This window comes from Oncorhynchus gorbuscha, linkage group LG16, assembly GCF_021184085.1.
Source record: "Oncorhynchus gorbuscha isolate QuinsamMale2020 ecotype Even-year linkage group LG16, OgorEven_v1.0, whole genome shotgun sequence".
NCBI lineage: Eukaryota > Metazoa > Chordata > Actinopteri > Salmoniformes > Salmonidae > Oncorhynchus > Oncorhynchus gorbuscha.
Genome location: NC_060188.1, coordinates 35,400,279 through 35,418,725, shown reverse-complemented (window position 1 = coordinate 35,418,725; position 18,447 = coordinate 35,400,279). Strand labels below are relative to the sequence as shown.

Genomic DNA, 18,447 nt, shown 5'->3' with positions numbered 1-18,447 from the left:
TGGTATAAATTACAGTGATCGGTCTTTGAACTTACTGCCTTCATGTTCATTTCAGCAGCATATTTATATTTGGCTTTTGTTTGTCTGTCTTTTCCATGGTGGCATTCATATGTCTTTGTGCTCACAACTTCAAGTTGGGAGACTTTTACTCTCCCAACTGAGTTTTTTCCCCCCTGCCAAAGGCTGTGCATCTGTTGAAGCTCAAGAATATTAGAATGAAAGGCTTGTAGGGAAACTAGCAATGTTGCTCCATCAAATAGAATAACTTCTATGTGCTTGGAATGGAATCCCATATGCTTGCTAGCTAGCTCATTTTACATGAGCGTAACAAAAGTTAGCTACTAGTTATCTAAAAAAGAAATGCCAATTTACCCTTTTGCCCAAAACTTTTGTCCTTTCTCAATGTTATGCATTTGAGTGACGTTGTGTATTTGGATATCACCCTCCTTCATCTGATTGGTCGTGTAGGCGGGCTTTCTGAGCCGGTTAGAGATGATCCAATCGCTGATTACTTTTTGTCCATCACGCCTGGCAGTCTCCGACTGAAGTATGCTGCGAACAGAGACCAGTCAAATAATTCCGTTTGATTCGTCAGGCACGCACGGTGTATACGAGTGCATTACGGTCTGGGAACATAAAATCTACACAATTAGTGCAGATCTAGCGCCCACTATCGGCTGCCTATGCTACCAATATTAGGGAGGGGGTGTGTGTAAATTTATTTTGGAGAGGGAACTGGCATGCCAAAATATAAACAATAGACACTGTCGCTATAATAGAATCGCCACATTTTATATATATATATATTCCAAATAAATTTAGAAATGCAATACTTCAACAACGTAGGGGACAGGGGATTGTAAGAGAGCGTACATCATTCTAGGGTGAAACATGGGCACCAAATATTTTGCTTTGCACCGACTGGTTTAGGCTACGCGCTAGCATCAGCTGAATCGCTGGTGGTGCCGAGAAGGACAATAGACATTGAAATATATAGCGAGTTGAAGAGGGGAGGGAAGGAAGAAACCGGATTTTTGTGGTGGTGGTTGGTGTGACCCCCCCACCCACCCCCTCCTTCCCTCTGTATCCTCCATATCCCCCTCCTCCTTCTCCTCCCCTCCATTCCTCTCCCCCTCCGTGCTGGTCTCAGTCTTGAGGACTTGCTAGTGAATCGGGAGAAATAAACAGACATTGAGCAGAGGGGGAAAAAAAGGACACAGGGAGTGATAGCGTGCGAGAATTTAAGACATCTCCTCCCTCCCCTACCCCCTCACTATCTCTCCATCTTCATCTCTCGTCTTTTCTTTAATGGAAAGAAATTATCCTGGTACAGGGTTCGGTGATTTGGGCGCTGGTACGGGATGGAGTTACGAGAGATCGGCCAAGGCAAGGTAAGCATTTGTACCCGTACATGTGCGCCCTCATACATTGGATGCATAAATATGCTTAGCTTGCTGTAACAATGCCCATGCCGATAGAGGCAATGCAATCTGTGCTCCCTCTATCGCTCCGATTATATATATAGATTACATTGTTTGCAAGCGCCAGGTAGGCTATAGCAAGGCTATCAGTATTGTCATTAGCAAGATTGTGGGGGGGTCTTGGAGATGCAAGGAACGCGATTGAGAGTTAATACGCGATACGGAAGGTAGACCGAGACAGAAAAAAAGAGGGGGGAGAGGGGCGAAAAGAGGGGGGATGGGTTGTACTTGGGAGGATACAGCTAGCTTTAGCTGGCTAGTGAATAATCAGAAATGAAGAAAAATAATCATGTAATGATATTTGCAAAGAACTTTGGCATTTTCCACAATATTCCATAATTATATGAATGCATACGGGGTTGTCTTTACTAATGCATTGATTGCGTAATACGTTTACAAAGCAATGGTTGGTGCTAATTAGCTTATACAAACCAAATGTATTTGACGATGCAAAATGCAATGTTTGTAGCTAGGCTACTGTCGGCAGATTACTGTAGCTAGCACACTGTCTACAAATGAAATTGCCTTTATGCTAGAAATGGTGGTGCTGCAGGGTTGCTTTTTCATCGTCTCGCATTCTCGCAAATACACTGTAAAATGAGTGTAGGCTAAATCAAATCAAGATATGCAGCTATCATCAAACAATTAAGAGTAAACACTTTCCATAACTTAAGCTAATAACAGTGACAATTTTGTGACAGCTAGCTAGTGAATTGTAAGGTATTTTAATTAACTCACTCTGCAAGCACGAGTACATTAAATCCCATTATTAAAGCAGCAGCAGTTGCAGCATGGATTTTAGTGCAAATGTATTTCTATATTGGGATAATAACTCCAAGATAGCTTTACGCCTAGAAATTGTATTGATGGAAACTTGAATAAATTGGTAACGGTACAACGTGTGTAATACAGTAACTGTCTAACTTCACTCTCAAGTTTAGGTGATAGGCGTATTATTAACAGGTGCAATGATAGGTGTATTACTTTTTTTGTGTGCACCAACTGCATTTTCATTCATGCGAGAAAAACCTCTACTAGCTATAGCCATTTTGGGGTATAGTTAGCTAGCTTAAAGGTTACAGGTAACTGTTGTCCTTGCTAGCTAACGTTAGTTGTTCTGTTCAAGTTAAATTATTCTGCATTGACTCAAGGCTGCAGGTCTTTGGCTACAAAGTAAAATGTATAAGAATCGATCATAAACACCAACGAATGCCATTAGCTAAAACGATGGCTTGTATGATGTTTGCCAGAACTCACTACCCAGCTAGCTAACTCATGTTATGCGGTATTGAGAGACAGTTGCTTAACCGAACGTTAGCCAGCTAACATTAACGCGTTAGCTACTGGTAAAATATCTCAAATCATCTCTAATTTCCGTTAACGCATGAATTAAAACGGGAATGATATATCATGTAAGAACGTTATTAATGTAACGAAATGTTACCATGTTTGACATTGTCTGTCTTAAAATGCCCCGTCTCCTGTGTTTTTAATGAATTGGGGCCTACTTACATTTCAAAGGCTACGCACATTACAAGTCGTCGCCGGGACAACCAAATCAATCTTGCTACAGAGTACGTTTACATGTAGCAACAGTGTAGCTCGCAGTAAACACCAGTTTATTTGGATAATTTGTTTTTAAAACGCAGATACTGTGAAATTCCCGATTGGCGATAAGATTTAATATGAGCAAAATACCATTGCATAATTGTTGTAAGGGATATAACTCTCAAGTATTAGTCCCACAGGCAAATAAATGTTGCATTCTGACTGAGCGTGTGCATGGAGCAATTGCATAAAGCCCTAACCGTGCCCTCTATTACAGTGTCATTCACTGGTAGTGCCACTTATTATATTGTTCTTATAAAGTGTTACCATATTTTCTATTTTGGGCCTGAATACTCATTGGTTCCACCGAGATGCAAATGATCAAATCACTGCAAAAACTATTTCAAAGCTATAGTAATTGCTTATGCAGAATAGGCTATTGTACGTAACCTTGGTAACTGACAGTTTTGAGATACATACAATGTTTTATGTAGTCTACTACTGTATTTTATCTTTGAACCAAGGAGTATTATATATATATATACACACACACACACACACACACACACACACACACACACACACACACACACACACACACACACACACACACACACACACACACACACACACACACACACACACACACACACACACACACACACACACACACACATATGTTCTTTGCGGGTCAGCTAATCTAGCCTAGCCAGCAGTTTTTTTTTTGATGGCTGAATCCCAGAGTCAAGGGCATCTCCAAGCCCACAGGCAGATTGATGTAGTCCTGGTGTTCTTATGATGACCTCATGCTCCCTAATGTGGGATTGTCTGGCTGCCTTTATTGATAAAGGTAAATGAACAGAAACTACTACTACTTTACTGTTCTACTACTGTTCTAGGGTAATGAACCTAACCAACATCGGATGACAGTTACAAAATATTTTATCTTCAGCCATATTAATTGAAGTGAATACGTTTATAGAAACCTTTTATTTTAATGTGCAATTAATGAACATATTCCAATATGTATGAGTCATTTAATCAGTTGTATGATTATATGAGACTGTATAGTGGTTACATCTATTTTGGTATCATACCTGTACATGCTTGCAGGTAGCCTTGACAACATTTTGGTAGTCTTGCCCATTTATAGTCTGAATCATATTGTAAATACAGCGGAGTTCCAAAAAAGGCCCTCTGCTGCACTCAACTAACCATAGCAATAATACCAGTAGAATACATTTGTTTAGCTCAGAATCTCCATACCAAGCTCTTACCAGCTCTTACTAGTACCAGTCATGTCTGTAGAAGACAAATGTCTAGTGTATTAAACTACTGAGGCTATTATCATCATACACCTGCCTGGACGGAACGGCAGGGTGAAATGAACAGTGGTTGATTGCGAAAGCAGTCTTAATGAAGGATTAATAGCTCCCCCTCCTTTATTCATCCCCTCTTTCACAATCTTGAGGACTGCAGCTCACTCCATCATGGTTATATGGCCCGACAGAGAGTTGGAGAGGAGGGTAGGGGGTGGGAGGAGAGATGTAGAGGAGAGAAGAAAAGGAGGAAGGAATGGTTGAATTTAGAGGAGAGGAGATGTGGAGAGGAGAGAAGATGACAGGTTGAAGGAGGAGAGGAGGTGATGGAGAGAGAACAGGATGGGGAGAGGTGGAGAGGTGGTGCGCTCATTTGAAAATTGCATCTGAGCAGTACAAGAGATTAGCACTCAACTAAATACATACTATTGACTCATTTGCTTAGCCCATTGAATTCTCAATGTACATATATTCTGGGAAAGTGGAAGTACTGAACCTGACTGCGTCTGGTTCTAGAATATAGTGTCTTGTTCCAGAACCATTCTTTTCAATGGAACCAATTTCTTAAACATAGAAATCGACATTTAGGGATTATGGTTTAGTTTGATATTTTAACACTTAGCCATAAATATTTCTATTGTTAACATATTATACAGATTTCAGTGGAATATATGGATGTGTCAAACTCAAGAATGCGGAACACGCTGACGCGTCATATTCAAAGAAAATTACCCCTGATTCCTGAGTCAAATAGTGGCGTATGCTAACCGAGCCGTGGCTAAACTTAGCACGGCTGCAGAGGAGGAGGAGGAGTCAGCGACCGATACACTCAGACAGTCACCACGCTTTTATCAATGAAACCACTATGGGTCTCGCCTCATCTCGCCTTTGTTGTCCAGTCATAACCGCTCGCCTCTGCTGCTAGCTTTCTATGCATGACTGGGGAACAGCAATTCCAATCAGCGAAGGTGGCTAGTCACAGTCACATGATTGGTTGAATGGTGACAGAGTGGTGGCCAATCAACATCACATTACACTGAAGATAACCAAAGGGTGATATGGCGGTTTTCTCGTTGCAGCAAAAAAAGACTGTCCTCTCTCTCTCCTCCGTGACCCGGAAACCGATGAGTGGTCGAAGAGTGTGTAAATTCGTTAACAAGCAAACAGAATTACAGTCCTCCCCTCCTTGATGTCTTCCTTTTGGCAAGGAAGGACACGTGTATCCTACCTGAGTCCTTCATGGAAACGTTTTGAAATCTGCCAAACCCCCTTTATGAAAAAGCACGCAAACGTTTCAAAATAATATGATACTTATCCTTTTATTGATTAAAGGTCAGTGTATACATTTGATTTGGGATTCCGGATCCCAACCTGTAAACTTGATTGGCCTGATGACGTGCGATTGGAGAAGGAGAGTCTCATTTCATTTACAAGCCATTTCCGTCGACTTTCCATCTCCTTGCCGCCTCTCCTCAATTACCTTTGGTGAGAGAGGACAGAGGGAGAAAGGACGCAGGAGGCGAGCACATCTAATTGATAAAAGACCATGGTTATCGGGCAGTTCAACAATAGAATCACAGGACCTCATAAGTAAACAGTTAATAATAACTGTCTTTATGCATAATAGTTTTGAGTGTATTCCACATGAATGAATGAAGGAAATAATAGAATTTAAATGTAGAGACTACACTGTAGTGTGGTGACTTCGTGAAAATGCCCAAACTTTGATTTCTTGACTCTAATGGAGATTTTCTGTTCTCCGAGACTGACTGCATCCTAAAAGGTACCCTACTGCATCCCAAATGGCACCCTATTCCTACATAGTGCCCTACTTTTACACCAGGCCATTTGGGACACTGTCTCTGTTTGGGTGTTGTTTTTCCCCTCTGTGCAAGTAAGTGATTAGAAGTGGGAGTGATTGTTGAAAATCTTTCTTTTCATTCAGACTTTCATGTGAATGTTGCTCCCAGTTCTATTTAGCGGCTGATATTGATGAGCAATATCTTATTTTGAGTGTTAGGTTACCCTGTGTAAAGTGCAAGACTGGCTCATATTTTATGGTGTGGGCTGGAAAGGGCGATATTGACCTTATACAGTATGGAGTATACCTAAGTAAACAACTCTACAAGAGAGTATAGGTAGATTAGAAAGGTAATCCATCACCAAAACCTGGGAGACACTGTCAACCGGACTAGAATGCATTGTTGTTGTTTAGGCTTTGTGGTTAGAACAGGATTTGATCGATGCAGAAAACCTTGCATTTGCTGATTCCCTCACACTACTACCATTTTGTTGGATGTTTACAGTTGTTTTGTTTGGGAAATTAACTATTTCTTTGTTATTTGATAACAGGATGTGTTATGTAAAATTCTGTAGGCTTTCAAGAAAATAGCCTTATTAGGCTTAATTGACGATGATGGGTTCCTTGTGGACCTCAGTCAGTTTTACTGCTTTTTTTGTTGTTCTTCTCCTAGTAATCAGGGACTGATTTAGACCTGGGACATCAGGTCGGTGCAATCAGGTAGACAATAAAACCAGCAGTACTCTGGACTTCGTAGAGTAAGATTTGAACACCCCTGGTATACAACATGAGCATCCCAATTCGGGTGTATCAAGTCTGCAGCACTTCTGGTTTTCATAATTGATTGATTGAATGACTATTTGACGATTGAAAAGAAATATAAAGTCAATGCTGCCTGAGACAAAATGACATACATTCACCCTATAATCAGAGACTGATTCCGACCTGAGTGAGTGGACTCTCTGGCCAATCAATTAGGCTACATTAATCAATCAATTATCTACCCAAGAGAAAAGAAAAACAGCTGTACTGCAGATCTCGATTTAGATATCCCCGATATAGAAGAATAATCCAACTTTTTATTAATTAATGATTTCTCACCCCTTCCTCCCTTTTTCCTCAGCCTGGTGTATGGGAGTTCTAGGTCCTCCCATCCGGACTCAGAGCTGCTCCATCGCCAGGCTTATGGCACCCCCCACCCTCTGCAGGGCTACGCAACCAATCACCATCCTGGCAGCTCTGGACAGGGCGGGGCATGGGGGGCTGGGCGGAGTCTAGGTAAGGGGCCGGGCTAATATGAACCTTGATTCAAATGTGAAATTGAGGTCTCTGCTTGATACCAAAAGGTTGTCATATAGAATGTTAGAATACCTGTTATTACAGTACAATATTGTCTTAACCTATACACACAGTCAGGGATAGAGGTAGACTGATTATGATGTTTAAACGCCGATACTGATTATTGGAGGACCAAAAAATCAGATAACAATTAATCGGCCGATTAATTTTTTTATTTTTTATTGTAATAATGACATTTACAACAATACTGAATGAATACTTATTTTAAATGCAAAAACAAAGTGTTGGAGAAGAAAGTAAAAGTGCAATATGTGCTAACGTTTCAGTTCCTTGCTCAGAACATGAGAACATATGAAAGCTGGTGCTTACTTTTAACATGAGTCTTCAATATTCCCAGGTAAGAAGTTGTAGGTTGTAGTTATTATAGGAATTATAGGACTATTTCCCTCTATACCATTTGTATTTCATTAACGTTTGACTATTGGATGTTCTTATACGCACTTTAGTATTACCAGTGTAACAGTATAGCTTCCGTCCCTCTCCTCACTCCTCCCTGGGCTCGAACCAGCAACACAACGACAACAGCCATCATCAAAGTAGCGTTACCCATGCAGAGCAAGGGGAACAACTACTAGAAGGCTCAGAGCGAGTGACGTTTGAAACGCTATTAGCGCGTGCTAACTAGCTAGCCATTTCACTTCGGTTACACCAGCCTCATCTCGGGAGTTGATAGGCTTGATGTCATAAATAGCGCAATACTTGACGCACAATGAAGAGCTGCTGGCAAAACGCATGAAAGTGCTGTTTGAATGAATGTTTACGCGCCTGCTTCTGCCTACCACCGCTCGGTCAGATACTTAGATACTTGTATGTTTTTATGCTCAGTCAGATTATATGCAACGCAGGACACGCTAGTAATATCATCAACCATGTGTAGTTAACTAGTGATTATGATTGATTGTTTTTTATAAGATAAGTTTAATGCTAGCTAGCAACTTACCTTGGCTTACTGCATTCGCGTAACATGCAGCCTCCTTGTGGAGCGCAACGAGAGAGGCAGGTCGTTATTGCGTTGGACTAGTTAACTGTAAGGTTGCAAGATTGGATCCACTGAGCTGACAAGGTGAAAATCTGTCCTTCTGCCCCTGAACAAGGCAGTTAACTCACCTTTCCTAGGCCGTCATTGAAAATAAGAATGTGTTCTTAACTGACTTGCCTAGTTAAATAAAGGTATAAAAAAATATTTAAAAATCGGCGCCCAAAAATGCCAATTTCCGATTGTTATGAAAACTTGAAATCGGCCCTAATTAATCGGCCATTACGATTAATCGCTCGACCTCTAGTCAGGGAGCATGTACATTTTTCTCTCTATCAAAGTGTTTTTGTTTAGACTAGACTGTTGTTTAGATGAGTCACAATAAACAGAAAAATGTGTGTGGTTGAGTAAATGCTTTTGTGTCTATGTCCTCTAGGCTTATCTGGGCTGTTTGATACTGGGCTACACCATGCCAGTCCCTCTGGTCCAGACCCATCTGTCATGAACCTGATTTCAGCACTAGAGTCCCAGGGTCGGCAGCCACCACCCTCAGCCTCCTCCCTCCTCTCCCAGTTCCGAACACCCTCCTGGCAGACTGGTAAGTGCAGAAGCCAGTCTTGAGTCATGTTCAAGTACAACTGAGTCGTGTTCATCATTTTCTAAGTGTTATGAAGGACAGCAGCACATTTATAATAATCTGTTACTTGTCTTTCTCTCTATCTCCATTTCCCATAGCGATGCACACTCAGCCAGAGCTCTTCATCGGGTCTGGCTCCTTCCCCTCCTCCTCCCTCTCGGCCTACCAGCACCCAGCCTCTTTCTCTGGGCGGTCCTTCCCTGGTGCCTCGCTCTCCCTCCAGGACTCCCCCACCTTCAGTCCCACGTCCAACGGCCTCCTGTCCCCCCATGATCCCCTGCTGCACATCAAGACGCCCTCGCAGTCTAGCCTGGGCTTCGACCGCTTACTCTCCTCACAGGGCGCCGCCTACCGAGGGTCGCAGGACCCCACAGGCCCGCCGCAAACCTCCTCCTCCTCCTCAGGCCGCCACCTACCCCCTCCCCAGTTTAACCTGCTGTCCTCCCAGCTCCAGGACCAGTCCTCCCAGTTGTACAATGCCTCTGTGTTCTCATCGGCACCCGCCCCCCCTCCGCCCCAGCCACCCCAGGAAAGGGCCATCCCCCGGCAGGACAGTGTGATCAAGCACTACCAGCGCTCTTCTCCAGCTCAGTCCCAGCTCTCCTCCTCAGCCCCTCACCCCCTGCAGCACTACCTCAGCTGTGGGGCATCGGGTTACCAGCAGATCTCCCACCACCGGCATGGAGGAGTGTCCTGCAGTCCGCTGGGAGAGCAGAGCCCTTCAGCAGACCCCAAACCCTCCCCCCGGTCAGACCAAGTGTACCGCCCCATCATCCAGACCCCGTACACCTCCTCAGCCGCCTCCTCGTCAGGATCAGGTGGAGGTCTAGGGAAGGGGGCTAAGAACTCCAGCTCCAGTAGCGGCTACTCCTCCTCGGGCTCCTCGTCTTCGCGCACCCCCCACACCCCGCCCTCAGCCTCCTCGTCCTCCTCAAACTCCAACCCTAACCCTTCCTCCAGCTCCTCGTCAGCCCCATCCAGACAGCAGCCCCCAATTCAGTCTGCGCCCCCTCCCCCACCTCCCCCTCCAGTCTCCTCCGCCCCAGCCCAGCAGCCTCCTCCTAAACCCTGCCTGTCAGCATACGGGTCCCCTGTGGCCCCCGCCAAGCCTACCGCAGGCCTCCCTGGACAGACACCTCCCCAGCAGCAGTCCTACTCCCCCAGCCAGCCCCCTCCCTCACACCTCCCCTCTCACCAGCCCTATGGGGGCTTCAGCTCCCCCCAGGCCCAGGACCTGACCTCTGGCCCTGGGAGTTCTGGGAAAGGGTATGGAGGACTGGGGCCAGGAGGCCGCTCCTTCTCTGCTGAGGTGGTCTACGGGACGGACTCAGGATACAGCTCGCTGCCTACCTCCCTCGGGGGAGCAGGCAGTCCCTCGTTGGGGTACGGTGGCCCAAGGCACTCCCCTGCCCTCCTGGGGTCTGGGGGGGGTGGAGGGTCAGCCGGCAGCGGGGCAGGGTCCGGGGCTGGTGGAGGTGGTTCAGGAGGTGGGGGTGCAGGATCAGGTGGTAGCAGTGGAGCTGGAGGAGGCAGCTCATACCACCTCCCTGACTCCAGCCCCTCTCCCTCCAGCAACTCTGGCATCATTCGACCTGGGCTGCACTCTCCTGCTCCCGCCCGCCCTGCCCAGTCCCCCGGGGGAGCCGGGGGGAACAAATACCTATCCTCCGTCCTCTCCCCTGCCTTCCTGTCCTCTCCGCAGGGCTACCCCGACACCCGAGGCCCCCAGCCTCAGTCTTACCACCCCACGCCCCCCAAGCCCAAGCCAGACACCGACATGCTGGGAGTGGAGCGCTCTCAAGACGAGGAGGATGACGATGACGATGACTTCCTGATCCAGCACTTGCTGCATGCCCAGAGCCCTGCGCCTCACCCGTCCCAGCACCACCCCCAGCAGCAGCCGCCACAGTCCATCCCTCAGGCCAGGGATGGGGGCAAAGGTCTGGCCTACGACCTGAGTAAGGCCTCTGAGGAGCGCTACCACCTGCAGAGTGTCATCCGCACCAACAGCGCCACCAATAGCTCGGTCCCCGGTACTGCAGGTAACGTCAGCGGAGGTGGCCTGGAGAGCCAGTTGGAGATGTCGCTGAAGAAACAGCAGCAGCAGGCCAAGAACGAACGTGGGCTGTCTGGAGCAGGAGCCAGTGGAGGAAGGGGGGGGGCAGACTCCCTCCCCCACCCCAACCCGCACGTCCCCTATCCGCAGCAACACGACTCCCTCGGCTCAGTGGTGCACTACGGCAGGAGCAACCCGTACTCCCAACACCCTCACTCCCAGCACCCCCACCATCCCTCGCAGGCCCCCTCACACACCCAGCACTCCCGACACGCCCACCCCCACTCCCATGGCCACCCTCACATGGAGCTCAAAAAGCCTCCCGACTCGTCCGAGCTGCCATACCTGCGGAAGACACCCGAACTGCAGCAGCAGCCCCGACAGTCCCAGCCCTCCCTTTCCCTCATGGACTCCCCTCCAAACCAGCCCCAGCAGCCTCCCTCTGCCCACATGCTCCAGTCTGTTCTGTCCCACACTACCCGCAACAAGATGGACACCCAGCAAGCTGCTTCTCAACAGCAGCAGCACTCCATGAGTCAGCAGGCCATGATGGGGGCAGGTGGAGAGGCAGAGCCTGGGGGACAAGCAGGGGTGGATCCCCAGCCCCAGTCCCAATCCCAGCTGCAGCTCCAACTCCAGTCCCAGGCTATGGAGGCCCACTACGGCCAGGCCAGCCAGAACTCGGTTTCTCCGCTGGACATGCTGGAGCGCACCCTGTCTCGGGCCAACAGCAGAGACAGTGGAGGGGCCGTGGAGAGAAGTGGGGTGGGGGGAGGAGATGGGGGCAGTGGTGACGGACACAGACAACAACAGCAGCAGCACAGGCTGCCGTCTCATCACCACTCCCAACAAACTGCCTCCAAGCTTCACGACTTCCTCTCCGAGCCAGACCTGGGCATAACCACACCCTCCCACCTGCACCACCTCAACCCACACCACCCCCACGTCCATCACCAACAGCAGACCCACCCGCACCACCCCCTCCCGCACACCCATGCCCACCCCCACTCCCACCACCTGGCAACCAACGCAGGGCCCCAGCAGCAGCAGCCTCCGCCCCATCAGAGGGACCAGGAGCCCCAGCTCTGTCAATCCCAGTTGGACCAGCTCAAAGAGCACCAGTTTGACACTGTGAGCCCTGTGGGGAAAGCGGGCCAGATCCAAGGCCAGCAGCAAAGGTTTGTGCCTCTGACCTCCATCTGTTTCCCAGACTCCCTCTTACAGGATGAGGATCGCTCCTTCTTCCCCGGCATGGAGGATATGTTCTGCTCTGACGACTACTCCAAGTCGAGCTGCGCCGGGGTTCCCGGGGCAGGCCAAGGGTTGCAGGAAGGTATGTCTGAGGCACGTGTACAGGGACCAGACAGCATGGAGGATGTCAAGACCAGTGATGGAGGAGGTGGCTATGACATGATGGGTCACCATGGCGACCAGGGGTATGGGTACTGCCACAGCCTCACGGAAACAGAAAACAGCACCATGCATCTGGACCTGGACTCTCTGAAAACCCATGAGCTCCCGTCCACTGTGAACACAGAGCAGCTCGGCCTCATCCAGTCCCAGACCCCAGGCCTTGGCTTGGGGGTTCCAGGAGGAGTTCCTGGGGACGGCTCCGCCAACAAGATGATTGGGGGTACGGGCGTGGGTGGAGGTTCTGGTCTGGCCGGGCTGACGTCACCCATCTTCTGCTCCTCCCGACCCAAGAAGCTGCTGAAGACCAGCTCCTTCCACCTGCTGAAGCAGCGCCGCGACCCGCAGCCGCAGGCCAAGAAGAACTATGCCCAGGAGTATGAGTTCGAGGATGACGAGGACAAGGCTGATGTTCCCGCTGACATCCGCCTGAACAGCCGGCGGCTCCCTGACCTCCTCCCCGACCTGGTGTCCAGCTGCAGGAAGGCTGGAGGAGGAGGGGCCTCAGGCGTGGGCTCCCTCAGCCCCTTGATGGGCGACCTGGACTTCTGCCACCCGTCCGGCTACCCCTCCCTTGGCCCCCCTCCCCAGCTCCTACCCCACGACGGGCCCAAGAAGAGGGGCAGGAAACCGACCAAACCCAAACGTGAAGGGCCGCCTCGGCCCAGAGGGCGCCCTCGCATCCGCCCGCTCCCGGAGCCGCCCTACTGTAGGGGGCTGATGGGAAATGTAGGCGGGGAAACCCGCAGGGGTCGTGGGCGGGGTAGGGGGCGTGGCAGGAAAGAGGAAGGGATGATAGAGATGCACCGAGAAATGAACAAAGTACCCGACCTCCAATATCAACAACAACAACAGCAGCAGTTCCACCAACAACAGCACTTTCAACAACAGCAGCACCAACACCATCACCTCCAACAGCAGCAAAATATACAACCTCAACAGCAGCAGCACCTACAACACCTTCATCAACAGCATCCACAGCACCAGAAACCTTTCAAGCCTATCAAGGTAAGCGAGACATGAGCAGAGTGATATCATGTTTAGATAGCGAGTTGTATGGACTCCGTAAGTGCCTTCAGAAAGTATTCATACCCCTTGACTTATTCCTTATTTTGTGTTACAGCCTGAATTATACACACAATACCCCATAATGACAAAGTGAAAACATGTTTTTAGAAAAATGAAATACAGACACATCTAATTTACATAACTATTCACACCGCTGAGTCAATACATGTTAGAACCACATTTGGCAAAGTCTTTTGGGGAAAATCTCTAAGAGCTTTGCACATCTGGATTGTACAATATTTGCACATTATTATTTTTTTAATTCTTCAAGCTCTGTCAAATTGGTTTATAATTACAAGACAGCCATTTCCAAGTCTTGCCATAGATTTTCACGGCGATTTAAGACAACTGTAACTAGGCCACTCAGGAACATTCAATGTCTTTTTGGTAAGTAACTCCAGGAAATATTTGGCCTTGTGTTTTAGGTTATTGTCTTTCTGAAAGGTGTATTTGTCTCCCAATGTCTGTTGGAAAGCAGACCAAACCAGGTTTTCCTCTGTGCTTAGCACTATTCCGTTTATTTTTAACCCTCAAAAAACTCCAAGTGCTTGTCGATGACAAACATACCCATAACATGATGCAGCCACCACCATGCTTGAAAATAGGAAGAGTGGTACTCAGTGATGTGTTGTGTCCATGCAACTTATTGTGTGACTTGTTAAGCACATTTTTACCCTTGAACTAATTTAGGCTTGCCTTAACAAAGGGGTCGAATATTTATTGACTCAAGACATTTCAGCTTTTCATTTTTTATTAATATGTAAATATGTCTAAAAACACAAATCCACTTGGACTTTATGGGGTATTGTCTGTAGGCCAGTGACACAACACCTCAATTTAATCAATTTTAAGTTCAGCCTTTAACACAACAACATTTTAAAAGGTCAAGGGGTGTGAATACTTTCTGAAGGCACTGTAAGTAATCAGTTGTGTTATTTCCTCTCTTACCCCACTAACTCTATCCCCCCCCCTCTACTATCCCTGTACCCCTCACTTCAACTATCCCTTTCTTTTCCCCCTCACCATTCCCCTAATACCCTCATTCCTCCTTCTCTCTTTTCCTCTTTTCCCTACACCCATCACTCTCCTCCATCCCCTCTTTACATCTCTCAGATCAAGCTGCCTATCCCCTCTATGTCTCCCTCGGACTCCTTGCTAAGGACAGACTCCCTGTCCAGCACCGACCCGGTTCTCTCTGACGGGTCGGTGGGCTCGGCTCCCTCCCTGGGCCTGAGTCCTGGACCCACTGCTGGGATGGACATGAACATCACCAGGAGCCAGGAGAAGATGAAGCAGAAAGCTCAAGCCCAGGAGGTGAGTGCATCTGCCTTTGTCTTTTTTGGGTTCTACCTGCTGTTTTATATTTGGTAAATCGTACTGTCGTGTCTTTGGCTATGCCGGATTAATTGCTATAACATGCTATTCTATAAAATCATTTCTCCGTAATTAATATCACCTGATTGAGCTAATCATGTAAATGTAATTAACTATAGAGTCGGGCACCACAAAATAATATTTATAGAGCTGTTATCTTCCGAATAAACTCTTAAAGATTTAGTAATATTTTACATCAATAGCAGTCAACATTAATCGTCATCTTACTTCAGTCTCATAATCTGAAAGTTGAACCCTGGCTAACAATTTGAATCAGCAATACAAAATTGGGCTTAATTATTTATTTACTAAATACCTAACCAATCACTCAGAATTACATATACAAAGAATGAATTATACCTAGATAATTCTTTACGTCATAGGAAAACGTCCCTAGTGGGCGGAACAGATATGACAGTTTGTTACCCAAAGGAAAAGGGGCGGGGTTTGAGTGAAAGAGCGGGAGACTGGGGAACAAAGGGAAGAAGCTGTGCTATCGTAAATACAGTATCTTATGCATTCTAAATTACCACCCATTTGGAAAAGGAAAATGCAATAAATATTTACTCTGAGCTGCGCTTCAGTAGGTTGATGGTAGATGGAAGACCGTGTTGCCAAACCAAGTCCTCTGTCCTTTGAAGAATGTCTCTGGTGGTCACTTGAATAAGTTGTAGTAACGTCGTTGTGTGGTAGATGGGATACTCTGTCTGTTCATTCCTAACCTGCGTTTGCAGCTGCGGTCGCTAACTCAATGGCTAGGAGGTATTACTTCTGTCGTGAATAAGAGTTCAAAGGTCATACCATTCGCAACCAAAGCTCATGCTGATGTCGGCTTCGTTCTGTAGTTTTATCTGAACCATTCTGACATAGGATCATCATCCTACCTCATTGGAACAACGCATGTTGTCGTCAAGAGCTTATATAGGAAGGAAGAGGAGGGTGTGTTTGAAAAGTTTTATTACCTCTGTCTCTTCACGTGGGCGGACCAATGAGTGAGCAACCCTAACTTAATGAAAACCCACATCTCACATTTTAGAAGCTAAAATCACATTTCATCCCATCACAAATAATTTCATATTCAAACATTTAAATTGAACAACAATTCCATGTGACTCTGATAACTCTGATGTATAGACTTTCCACTGTAGAGTTTATGTCATTTTATCATTGATGAGAATGTCTCAGATGACAACCGAACTGACATCATATTCATTAAGTACCACTGCATATGTTCAATTGTTCGGATTACCAGAATATAGTTCATTTCCCCCCACATTCTGATGTTCCCAGAATGTCTATGTTAACCAAGGGGTTTTGCAAATGTAACCTTAGTAGGGCAGAGAGAGGAAAAAGGGGGGAAGAGGTATTTATGACTGTCATAAACCAACCCCCAGGCCAACGTCATGACAGTACCTATTACGTTATTGTTTGCTTTAATGTTTACGTCACTCACCATCTGTCATTTTGACCCAGTGTTCAGCTTTATCCAAACTTATTTACCACTACCTGTACATCCTTGGGCAAGGGTGATAGGTAGGCCTCTCTCTATAAGACACTAAAGGATAGTTTCAGAGAATCAGTAGTGATGCATTGCTTTGATTAAAAAAAAAAAGAAAGATGTTTTTTAAATATATTTCATCAGCAATGATGTTTATTTTTCTACTGAACTCCCTGGTCAGTATTTCACTGTTGATTTGTTGTTATGCACTGTACCTACAGTATCTGAGGTTTCGAAAGAGATTCCTTCTCATTAGTGGGTGTACCTGATATCTTTTTAAATTATTCATGTTCGGCAGAGCTTCTCACTTCAAAGTGGTGAATTTGGGATTCGTCTCTGAGAATGACAAAGGTATTTGAAGTGTGTTTTGGGGGATTGACGCTCTGTGGTGTGTGACTAAACCTGAGAGTTTTCTCCTCTTTCCTGTCACTTTATACACACCAGCTTGGGAGGGAGGGATCACTTGTCTCTCTTTCAGAGGGGAAATTAAAACTGACAAACATTTTGCAAAGAAAACTGAAATATTTCTGATATGAACAATTAGGCCCAAAAAATAACTTGGACATCTGCCAGATGTGATAATGAGTATGTTTTTAATCAACAACTGACTTTATATAATTTAAATTCAATATTTACAGGGCCTTCAGAAAATATTAATGCCCCTTATTCCACATTTTGTTGTGTTACAGCCTGAATTCAAAATGGATTCAATATATTTTGAAATCTCACCCATATACACAAAATATCCCATAATGACAAAGTGAAAACATGTTTTTAGAAATGTTGGCAAATGTATTGAAAATGAAATACAGAAATATCTAATTTATATTAGGTATTCATACCCCTGAGTCAATATATGTTAGAATCACCTTTGGCAACGATTACAGCTGTGGGTCGTTTTGGGTAAGACAGCCATTTTCAAGAATTGCCATATTTCCAAGACGATTTATGTCGAAACTGTAACTCGGCCACTCAGGAACATTGTGTCTTCTTGGTAAGCAGCCCCAGTGTAGATTTGACCTTGTGTTTTGATACACCATCCAAAGTGGAATTAATAACTTCACTATGCTCAAAGGGATATTCAATGTCTGCTTTCTTTTTATTTTATTTTGACCCATCTACCAATATGTGCCCTCCTTTGCGAGGTATTGGAAAAACCTCCCTGGTCTTTGTGGTTGAATCTGTGTTTGAAATGTACTGCTCGACTTAGGGATCTTACAGATAATTGTATGTGTGGGGTACAGAGATGAGGTAGTCATTCCAAATCATGTTAAACACTATTATTTCACAGAGTGAGTACACGCAACTTCTTATGTGACTTTTAGAGCACATTTGTAGTCCTGAACTTGCAGTATTTAGGCTTGACAATAACAAAGAGTTGAAATACTTATTGACTATTCATTTGTAAACACTTCGGAAAAACACAATTCCACTTTGACATTATGGGTTATTGTTAACATCTCAATTGAATCCATTTTAAATTCATACTGTAACACAACAAAATGTCAAGGGGTGTGAATGCTTTCTGAAGGCACTGTATATTTATTTATATTCGTTATTTTGTATAATAATGGTCGGAATTTCACAGGAAGTCATTAAGATGGTACACTGCCCTTTTCCAGGTGCTCAAAGCACTTAGTCACCTCATCCTCTTGTCAATATGTGATTGTAGTCTGAGCGTTAAGTGTAACAGCTGCCAGCCATGTATGGTATTGGGGGGGGGGGGGCTTTTGAATGTATTTCTTATGTTGGGCTGGAGATGGATAAGATGGAGTCTTTTTGTGTGAGTTTGATGTTCTGGATTCCATCTGTTGATGTCTGCTGGTTGGTCATGGTAAAAGTAAAATGGCGGCTGTTGCCTCAGCAACAGGGAGAGTGTGGACACAGGAAAGTGGCCAATGAAATGAACAGTGTAGATTT

General features: G+C 45.9%; 1 protein-coding gene across 1 annotated transcript in view; it reads left to right on the top strand.

Annotated features, from left to right (window-relative positions):
• Positions 1–955: 955 nt before the first annotated feature.
• Positions 956–18,447, top strand: part of prr12b (proline rich 12b) — a 30,287-nt gene continuing 12,795 nt past the window's right edge. The window contains exons 1-5 of the mRNA XM_046305782.1: positions 956–1,391; positions 7,273–7,427; positions 8,921–9,082; positions 9,220–13,595; positions 14,769–14,969. Coding sequence (XP_046161738.1) covers positions 1,309–1,391; positions 7,273–7,427; positions 8,921–9,082; positions 9,220–13,595; positions 14,769–14,969 — 4,977 coding nt within the window. The 5' untranslated portion in view covers positions 956–1,308. The remainder of the gene's footprint in view (positions 1,392–7,272; positions 7,428–8,920; positions 9,083–9,219; positions 13,596–14,768; positions 14,970–18,447) is intronic.